The 10,747-nt window shown below is 44.2% G+C and overlaps 2 protein-coding genes and 1 long non-coding RNA gene across 27 annotated transcripts in view; 2 read left to right on the top strand and 1 right to left on the bottom strand.

The window, feature by feature from the left end:
* Positions 1–4,587, top strand: part of LOC126987562 (protein arginine N-methyltransferase 5-like) — a 107,861-nt gene extending 103,274 nt beyond the window's left edge. For 2 of the 8 annotated variants that reach the window (XR_007741009.1, XR_007741004.1), the window contains exon 13: positions 3,496–4,587. Coding sequence is in view for 3 of the 8 variants with exons in the window: in XM_050844640.1 (XP_050700597.1) it covers positions 189–392; positions 1,047–1,228; positions 1,474–1,626 (539 nt within the window). In the remaining 5 variants the exon portion in view is untranslated. Of the gene's footprint in view, positions 1–188; positions 393–1,046; positions 1,229–1,473 lie in introns of all 8 variants that reach the window. The other 6 variants (XM_050844640.1, XM_050844639.1, XR_007741006.1 and 3 more) reach the window with 6 other exon arrangements.
* The window catches only part of LOC126987563 (beta-1,4-mannosyltransferase egh-like), a 187,961-nt gene that overhangs the window by 87,095 nt on the left and 90,119 nt on the right, over positions 1–10,747 (bottom strand). The window lies entirely within an intron of this gene.
* Positions 7,242–10,060, top strand: LOC126987565 (uncharacterized). The gene is made up of 2 exons (XR_007741015.1): positions 7,242–7,374; positions 9,660–10,060. It is a non-coding gene; the product is annotated as an uncharacterized LOC126987565 (long non-coding RNA).

The raw sequence follows: 10,747 nt of genomic DNA, 5'->3' as shown, positions 1-10,747 counted from the left end.
AGGTTCATGAAAGTAGCAAACATTCATTCTATCAATACTTTTCAACAGTCAGTTTCAGTGGAAAGATGTGGTCCACACATCCCTTTCCTTAAGTAGATCTCCCTTGCTCATGGCCTACAGTGTATAATTATTTAAAAAAAAAAAATCCAGTTGCACCTCCTAACCTGGCATTACATTGCTGGTTGCAGACGACGGCATCAGCATCCCGAGCAGCTACACCTCCTACCTCAGTCCCCTGCAGTCCCCGAAGCTCTACAATGAAATACGGAATTGCCGGGAGAAAGACAAGCACTTCCTGGCACACTTTGAGACTCCGTATGTGGTCTATCTGCACAACAAGAAGGAGCTGGCCCCCTCACAGCCCCTCTTCACCTTCAGCCATCCAAACACAGGTGAGTGCACTCCTCGATGCTGGATCAAAGATGTAAGTGATGTTTAGAAGCAGACATTTTAGCAGTGTAGCATCCCTTGTAATGTCAACATACATCATAACATGTCAGAGCTATAAACATTATATGTAGATCAGTGGCTCTCATACTAAGTCAGAGATTCTTTTTCTCTTTTTTTTCTGCTTTGCCCTTCAGCACGATTGCAATGTAGTCACTCTAATTCAAAAAGGAAAGTTGTGGCATATGCTTTAGCTGTGCATGACTGTGGTGTGGCCTCTTGTAGACTCCTGCGTTCTTATGTTCTTATGTTCTTAACCCATTACCCGGGAGACAGCCCGTGTAACATCTGAGTTACCACAGTTTACCCTCCCCAGGTACTACCCATTTATTGACCAATTCAAAAGGGAGGATGAACAGCTGGGTGAGCTGCATGCCAACAGCTTGGACTGGGATTCAAACCCATGGCCCTCGGATTTGTAGCAAGACATGCTAACCAGTGCACCACAGAGGTGTAACTTTAGTTCAAGATTTTTTTATTTTTTTATTTATTTATTTATTATTATTATTATTATTATTATTATTTTTTAGCAGTTTAGTTGAGATTTTGAAGATTATCACCCTTCACAGTGTGTCATGCTCCCTGGTTTCCTTCCACAGCCAAGGTGATCGACAACACCCGGTACAAGTCTCTTCAGTTCCAAATAACCGAAGACAACGTTGTCCATGGCTTTGGGGGCTACTTTGAGGCCTTCCTGTACAAGGACATCATGTTGAGCATCAAGCCGGAGACACATTCCCAGGGCATGTTCTCCTGGTTCCCCATCCTCTTCCCTCTCAGGGTGAGCTAATGTTTAGAAGGGTTTCATTTTATGAGTTGACATCAATATTGTAGCTTTCCTGTTGAAGGTAGAGTTATGTGCCCTTTAAACTGACTGTGCAAGTGAACTGCAACATTCAGCTTTGGCATCTTTCCTCCCTTAGCTAATTCAAGTACCTTGGGGCTGAACTTAGCAAAATGAATTGGTCCCTTAACATCAGTGCATTTGAAACATGACCAGTTTGTTGATGTGAACGCTTTTCGCAGGAACCCGTGGCGGTGCGTGCAGGGGACATCATGGAGGTGCACTTCTGGCGGTGCACCAACAGGAAGAATGTTTGGTACGAGTGGTGCGTCACCTCGCCGCAGATTATTTCTGTCCACAACCCAAATGGCCGAGCCTACACCATCGGGCTATAACGACGCCTGCCCATAGGTGGCCTTTCCTTTTCTGCACCTAATATTTCAGTTTTGTCCTGCAGGAATTGGTGCAGTTTAAAAGACAATACTCAATGCATGTTGTAAAGATATGCAGATGACGCATGAAATTGGAAAGTTGTCATTCCATGGCGATGGTTGTTTGTGAATAAAAAACAACCTACCATCGTCTCCTAACTATAATTTTTCTTGTTATTTTTTAAAAGGGGATTGTCTAAATTCTGTTGCTCCATGAAGGTCCGCTGCATTAGTGTCCTGTGGTGTGATGAGGCAGCCCAGCACAGCAGTGTACTCAGTCAGCCCAGACGGAGCTTTCCTGTCTCCTGTAGTATTGCCTTTGTTACTACTTTTTCTAAGACCAGACGCTTCAGTTTGGTCTTCTGAAAGTTGTGCATTTATTTAGTTTATGCTTTCGTTGATATCATTCACTTCCTGCCCGGTGCTTTGTCATTTTGTCCTCTAAAAGTATCCAGAACAGAGAGGTGGCAGTTATTTGGATGTTCTGTAATTCTCACTTCCAGCAATCCCTTCCTTGTAAGTGGATCTGTAGATGCTGGACCTTCTTTTTGTTGTGCAGCGAGGTGGTGCCATATTAACAATCCTTTCAGTATAGTATTTCATTTAGAAAAAAAGTTCCCCTCATCTTTTCTCAATCCCTTATGGTGTTTACAATTTGTAGATCTGTTTTGCCTCCTCATTTCTGCTGAGGAAAGCTTTAATAATCTTCATTACCAGATAAACAAAATGCAGTGATATCACCAAGCATCACAGAACATGCTTAAAATAGGTTGCCAGAAAACTTAGCAGCTGAATTCCACAAGCATATGGAGGTCAGGACAGCACACCTTTATTGTGTTGCTAGGATTTTTTTTCTCTTTTCTTTCTTTCAAAATGCTGTTGTCAGTTGGTAGTCTTCTTCATGGAAAAAATCCACCCAACAGCCATACATAGCTGATGGGAAGACTTGCATCACTGAAAAATTTACCAGTGAGAGAAATTGTAAAGGCAGAGAGAGTGAAGATGTGCCGGGTGGAGAGCAACAAGACTTCATGACATTTCCCTCGGACATTCTAGAGTTGAAGTAAACCCCTTTACCCTTTCAAGGTACCCTGAAGCACATCTTGACTTTACCGTGTTCCAGTGACTCTCAGAAGTAATGTCCACCCCACGGCAACAGCTGCCCAGCGCTCACCCGCACACTGTTCCTTAGGCTGTGTTGTAAGGTCCCTTGGTGTATTTTTGCCCATTTTTGCCCATATGGGAAGAGGATGCAATTAATGCACTTTTCATCAGCTTGTTGTGAATGATTGATGATTTCATGTTGCAGCTGGTCATTTCATGCTGTTACAATAAGAGGTTAGAGGTAAAGGAATTAATATACTTGCCTCAGAGTGAGCATTGATTTTGATGTACTTACTGAGATGATCTTAAGAGTGTTTTGTACATGATGTCTGAGGGAAGCTGCTCATATGTGCCAAGACAGTGATGCACCATGCAGCCTTGCAGGCCATTCTGCTGCTGCTGCTGCTGCTGCTGCCATTCCTGAGACTTTGCCAGCTGTTGAAGGATGTCATACTTTACCTTACATGAGTGCCAGTCAAATGACGTTGACAATCGTGGAGTGCCACCTCAGCCAGCATCATAAGATCAGTATTAAACCCTTAACTCCAGATCTCTCAGACACTTGAATTTCTGTCTTCTTGCTGTTGAATTGTGTCACTGAACTAAATAATGATGCTCTTGGAGGTCCAGGGTAGTCTGGGTGTCAAGAGTCAGCATTTCTGGCAGCTGAGACAATTGAATGTGACATGTATAAACGATGTATAAACAGCAACTCACCTTCAAGTTAAGGTATTGAAAAGTGCTCAGTACACCATCCTTGCACTCTAGGCCAGTAGATCTTAATCTTTTCAAAGTGACTTGCCCCTTTCAAAGCTTGTTGTAAGCCTTGATATCCAACACTAGGAAGCTAGAAGTGACACCTGATGCTGCTAGCACACAATGTTACCTGACAATAGTATCTTGCTTGTTCCACTGACTTACTCATCTTCAGTAAGATCTAAACATTGCAGTAGGCAACTTGTGGAAACTTTTTATGTGGACCTAAAACCATCCCTGGACCAATAGTTAGAAACTGGTCCCAGCTGTCAAGGGTAGCTACATTTTTCTGTAGAGAGAATGACATTTTGTTATTTATGAAGATCAACCAGCCACGGGCGCAGGACGGAGATAGACAGCCCAGCCTAACCAAATGTTTTGCTCTGATATTTTTAGTCAGTTACCAAGGTCACTCTTTTCTGAGATTACTGACACCATGCATTGATTTATGGATCCATGTGTAGTGCGGCAACGGCCTGATGAACGAGCCTCCCATAACCCACTTAGCCAGGGGGGTACCTCTTTGGCCGACTCGGTAAGGAGTGGCTCTCCCGTCACGCTGGTCGCGGGTTCAATCCCAGGCAGCCGGCGAATACCATGATCTTGATTAATTTCTCGTGTTATTTTGATACACGCAGAGGCCGTGTTGAGAAATAGGAAGGATTTAGAAAAGAAGCTCGTCGGGGCATTACACATGTTTTCCTACAGTTTTTTTTATTTCCTCAAACATTATGTGGGTTGCCGAGTCAATACAACATGCATTCATAATAGTCTCGGTGGCATGACCCTGACACTTATTTTCACTGATAATCAGAAAAGAGGAAAAAAGCGATTTCACCCAATAATGTAACCCTTCAATTTAAAGGATGTTATTCATTTCCTGTGCTAATATGAAGCCAATTATGTCATCATCCTCTGCCTTGCTTCCTTTACCAGATCAAGCAATCAAAGGCCTTACTCAAAAACATTACTAACGACCTTTGCTTCTCTCCATTGCATTATGAGAAGCTTCTTTCCTCCCGATGTACAAAAGTATATTTTAAGTCAATAAAGAGTAATGTTAAATCTGAGTCATTTACCAAAGGCTGGACAGTAAAGTAGCTGGGTAAAGTACTTGTTTGAGACCTGTTATGTAGATAGGAGACTGTCTGCCCTCATGTATCCCAAAGACAGTATTCTCAAAGTTGGGAGAGGGAGGGAGGGAAAGAGTTAAGGGGAGGAATTTTACCAGGGAGAGGGAGAGGGAGGGAGGGGAAGAGTTAAGGGAAGGAATTTTACCAGGGAGAGGGAGAGAGGGAGGGAAAGAGTTAAGGGAAGGAATTTTACCAGGGAGAGGGAGGGAGGGAAAGAGTTAAGGGGAGGAATTTTACCAGGGAGAGGGAGGGGAAGAGTTAAGGGGAGGAATTTTACCAGGGAGAGGGAGAGGGAGGGAGGGAAAGTTAAGGGGAGGAATTTTACCAGGGAGAGGGAGTGTGAGGGAGTGGAAGAGTGGAGGGGAGTAATGTTCCCAGGGAGAGAGGGAGGGAGGGAAAGAATTAAGGGGAGGAATTTTACCAGGGAGAGGGAGAGGGAGGGAGGGAAAGAGTTAAGGGGAGGAATTTTACCAGGGAGAGGGAGAGGGAGGGAGGGAAAGAGTTAAGGGGAGGAATTTTACGAGGGAGAGGGAGGGAGGGAAAGAGTTAAGGGGAGGAATTTTACCAGGGAGAGGGAGAGGGAGGGAGGGAAAGAGTTAAGGGAAGGAATTTTACCAGGGAGAAGGAGGGAGGGAAAGTTAAGGGGAGGAATTTTACCAGGGAGAGGGAGGGAGGGAAAGAGTCAGAGGGGAGGAATTTTACCAAGGAGAGGAAACTATTCAGCCATTCCCAGACCATTCATTCTCGTCGGTCCCACAATGAAACCCCAAAAGTAAGTTCCTGTCTTCCACAACCCTCCTCTTTCTCGTCCACTCTGTTCCTCCACCTTATTCTTCCTCCACCCTAATCCTCCTCCTTTCCTCTCCTCTCTTACACTTCCACTCACCACGCTCATTTCTTTCTTCCTTCTTCTTTCCATTTATTCAACTCTCGTAGAAGTTATAGTAATTAACATAAGCGGGTTCATATCTCTGGCGCCGGTTTTGCAAGACTTCTACGCCATGAACAGGTAAACACTCACGGGGACCCGACGGAGCTTATCTATGACCTTCAAACATGACTAACAACTTCAAGACCCCGAAGCGTTTGAGTATACGAGTCTGCAGAAGTGAAGGGAAACAATGCCCCTCATGTGTCTCTGTGTGGGTGTGTGGTCATGGAAATCAAGGCCTTTATATTTTCTTAGCACTTGTCCCCTACCATAATATCTTTTTAGTTTCCTGGTGCCCCTTCCATATGCATCCTTAACTGTATAATCACACCGTACTGCCTGGGGGTTGGGATGGCATGCTCCTCCCTTCTCCTTTGTTGTTTACTTGCAACAATAAACTGTCAATCAATCATGTAAAACTGGAAATGGTTAATGTAATGTAACGTCGTGTCGATTCTGGAGTCTGCAGTTAAAACAGTTATGAAGGCAGGCTCTTGGAATATCATATCCGGGCTATATATAATCATGATTCGCGTCCCCGCCTCAGACTGGCTGGAACTCGTTGATGTATTAAGCTCTTGGAAGACATTCTCTGTGCGTGAGGTGTCGCAGATTCTGAGGTCCGAAGTGAAACAGTTATGAAGGCAGACTATATAATCATGCTATATATAATCATGATTCGCGTCCCGGCCTCACACTGACTGGAACTCGTTGATGTGCTAAGCTCTTGGAAGGCATTCTCTGTGCGTGAGGTGTCGTAGATTCTGAGGTCCGAAGTGAAACAGTTATGAAGGCAGACTATATAATCATGCTAGATATAATCATGATTCGCGTCCTGAAACTCGTTGATGTATTAAGCTCTTGGAAGGCATTTTCTGTGCGTGAGGTGTCGCAGATTCTGAGGTCCGAAGTGAAACAGTTATGAAGGCAGACTATATAATCATGATTCGCGTCCCGGCCTCACACTGACAAACTCGTTGATGTAATAAGCTCTTGGAAGGCATTTTCTGTGCGTGAGATGTCGCAGATTCTGAGGTCCGAAGTGAAACAGTTATGAAGGCAGACTCAGGATTATCATGCCACAATCGTGTTTCCCACCCCTCCGGCAGACTGTCAAAAGGAAACTAATCGAGTGCATTAGGGATATGAATTACCACGAACCTTTGGAGCCTCTAATGAAGCCTCAGTGACGACCTTAAGTTGGGACTCGCAGCGTCTCACTCACAAGCTTACGCAAGGATCCATTTATCATTATCACCCAGAATTATGCACCGTGAAAACACATCCCGGATTTCGTTAATGTATAGTCTTGGTATTTCGTCAGTGTCGTATTACAAAACATTTCGCCGCCCAAGAACACAAAATTGACAAGGCTTTCGTAGGAGTTGTGGGCATCTCCGGGAGTAGTTTTATGACTCATGTGGTAGTTTGACCCTTCCTCTGTACCGTGAACCTGAAGAAACACTCATTAGAACCCGACTGACCCCCTCTTTGACCTTTAGAAATAGCTGATGTGAGAGGCGAAAGTGTCTTTTAATACCGACTTTCTATTAATCGCCATGAGGGTTTGTACCTCCTTATGAACCCTTAATGACGGAGCTTCAGTTGGAACTTGAATCGCGTCTCGCCCGCAAGATGGCGCACCTATCACGATCAGAGAAGCGGAGGGAGTGGCTGTGGAAAGACGTCCATGATTTCGCCACAGTGAGTTTCCTATCATTTATCGTTTCCCGGTACTGCTAGAAGATGTCTCAGCATGTCTTCTTGTCTGCCACGCGCCACAATAAGGTAAGCTATACGTTGTTATATCAAAGGTAAAGTTGAGGGTATACGTAACTGCCTGGGGGTTGGGATGGCATGCTCCTCCCTTCTCCTTTGTTGTTTACTTGCAACACTAAACTATCAATCAATCAATCAATCGTGTATTTAAACATGTCGTCGCCCAAGTTCACCTATTTGGCAAAGCTTGGAGTTTGGGGCATTTCCAGGAGTAGTTTTATGACCCTGGTGGTAGTTTGACCCTTCCTCTGTACCGTAAACCTAAAGAAATACTCATTAATTAGAGCACGATTGATTCCCTCTGACCTTATTGGCCGTACATCCCGTGTCTGGCTGATTGGTGTAACTTTTAACTACCCCTTTGCGGTCGCTCGTTGAGTCTTGGGTCGGCATTGCTAGACGCTCGATCCTTTCTCTTCCATCCATCATTTCTAAAGGCAAAATAAGAGGTCAAACGCGTCTCCATGGGTGTTTCTTTACGTTCACGGTACAGAGGAAGGGTCAGACTAGACACTGAAGAGGAAATAAAAGACAGACGAAGGATAGGTGTTGTAAAGTTTTCTACTACGTAACAGGGATGAAAGACTGAGGATGCTGGTTAACTCTTGCATAAGGGACTAGCCAGGGGTGGTGGATACACGTCACAAATACGTCACGCCTCACCTGTTCGAATGTGTAATTGGCTCACGCAGGTTTTGCCATCACAGTCAAGAGTAAACGCCATAATTAACCGCATCTGGCATTGCACAATAGCGTCAAAAATTAGCGGAGTGTGTGAAACAATCTGTGCCAAAGTCCCATGCTGATCCGAGTCTTCGTTTGAAAGATGTTTGCGAAAATCGGTATGTCATAGGGTCTGATGGATAGTAGGTATGGACTAGAATAGAAAGTCTTGCTCAGCGGGCCCGCAGGAAAGGTAGAGGTATGAAAGTGACTAATTCAGAGGAAGTATTAGCATGATTGATAGTTTATTGTTGCAAGTAACAAAGGAGAAGGGAGGAGCATGCCATCCCAACCCCCAGGCAGTACAGAGTGTGATTATACAACTGGAAATGCCAGGAAATCTCGATAAAAGGTAAAAAGGCGCAAGAACAAAGGTCCATATTTTTAAACATTTCTGCGCCCAAGAACACGTAATTTACTAGTCTTTCGTGGGAGTTTAGGGCATTTTCAGGGGTAGTTTTATGACCCTGGTGGTAGTCAGAGCCTTCTTCTGTACCGTGAACCTGAAGAAACACACATTAGAACTCGATTAACCTCCTTTTTGACCTTTGGAAATAGCGTGTGTGAGAGGTGGGACCATCTGCATCTCACCTTGTTATACCACGTACTACACGTCCCTAATAGTGAGAGTTTAGCAATAACAAAATAAACAAAAAAACATAACCCCTCCCATATCCATCAGTTTACTTACAGACGAATAGAATGATGACCATGACGCATACACAGCGCCTTAGGATAGGATTTCGAGAGAGATGAAATGACTCCTATACTGCGTCATGGTACTGAAGAGGTTAGTATAGAGCTACATTCCGTTGCCTGCTAACTCGTTCCATGCCCGTGTTTCAGAGGCACATGTCAAGATCGGCAGAACAAGATTATTCCAGTATCCTCACATCACTTACCTTCCAGCTTACATTTCTACTGATTCCTTCAACTTACCTTGTAGCCCCGTCCTCCAAGCTCCCATACTTAGGAGAAAAAGTCCACAAATATTGAACTTCTTTCACTTCCTTCATCCCCCCCTCCAGAGGCCAGTTGACCAAGCTGAACTGAAGAGGTCTGTCACCGTGCATGAGGATCCATGGAAATAATTCCTTGTGACTGAGATGACACATTTGCCCGAGTGACATGAAATAAGAGTTTGTCCCTCTGCATTAGTCCAGATAGTCAGATCTTATAATTATTTTGACAATTAATTCAAAAGCATGAGAAACTACTAAAGATTTGTGAAGTTATTCCCTTTATCTTCCATACTGAATAACATGCAGGAAATGATAATGGTAACATGAATATGGCTCCTCTCATGTTCTGCTTGCCCCCATACAGTAATCTCAATATGGTCCACCTCTTGTGTTCTGCTTGCCCCCATACAGTAATCTCAATATGGTCCACCTCTTGTGTTCTGCTTGCCCCCATACAGTAATCTCAATATGGTCCACCTCTTGTGTTCTGCTTGCCCCCATACAGTAATCTCAATATGGTCCACCTCTTGTGTTCTGCTTGCCCCCATACAGTAATCACAATGGTGTTGCCTCCCAAGTCACAGCAGACAAATTTTCTGGTCATTGCAGAGTCCCAGGAAAATCTCACTGTCGGGTTCACCACACTCTCCCCCACACTCAAAGGTTTACTCTTTCCCAGGTAATGTAAACTGTAACTTTGTTTTGTGCAAATATATTGTCCGTTTCATTCCACTTCACTCAGTCATGGCTGAGCATATAACCAACAGGCCAATTAAGTGCTTAATCAAGAAACTGACTGACTGTAAACTGAGAGGAGCAAGACAACCTGATTGGATCAAACTTTGGTGAGGAGAATTACATGTCAGTAAACTTAACTACTCAAAAATTATTGAGGGTGGTAAAACCAGATTCAGTTGTACAATGCACACTATATTTAGATTTTGCTGTGTGTGTGTGTGTGTGTATGTGTGTGTGTGTGTGTGTGTGTGTGTGTGTGTGTGTGTGTGTAATTCACCACGGCCTGATCACATGTTGGACTCGTAATCGCCAGCAGGTACCCTCCCGACATGAGCAAGTGCTCTTTATCGTCGATCTCTGGGTACTGCCATGACCTCACACACCACACACCCCAGCCCCCTTGCTCAAGGGAGGACAGTAACCACTCCTAGTCAATGGAAAGAATCCAGCCTGAGCGGGCTCGAACCACTGCCCTGTCAGACCGTGAAGCCTGGCAGCGCAGCGCTCTAACCAGTTGTGCCATGCCACGGAGTGGTGTGTGTGTGTGTGTGTGTGTGTGTGTGAGTGTGAGTGGCTGCTGTTTCTTCTGATAAATTCTGAATTCATCTTCAGTTATCGTAGAACTCTTTGGCAAGAACAAAGCACCTGCACACGACGCCTTGATGTTTCAAGACCCTTGGATACGAAGGACCTGATGCACTATACAACATGCGGCTTGTAAACTTAACAATGCTTCTGCTTACAGTTATTGCAGGAAACATAAATGAACATTAATTTGTAGAACAAAACTATTTCCTAACAACTACTGACCAGGTGTTTGTGGCAAAACAAATTAATATCACGGAAGGCACTTTTCAAAAGAAAGCATTGTCATTTTAACTGTAAATAAATATCACAATTAGAAGAAAATTTGACAGGAAGCATTGTGCCATCATACATCAGCAGGTTGTTTCGAGCCT

This window comes from Eriocheir sinensis, chromosome 65 (assembly GCF_024679095.1).
Source record: "Eriocheir sinensis breed Jianghai 21 chromosome 65, ASM2467909v1, whole genome shotgun sequence".
Classification (NCBI taxonomy): domain Eukaryota; kingdom Metazoa; phylum Arthropoda; class Malacostraca; order Decapoda; family Varunidae; genus Eriocheir; species Eriocheir sinensis.
The sequence above is the reverse complement of the archived record's forward strand: the minus strand, read 5'-3'. Positions and strand labels throughout refer to the sequence as shown.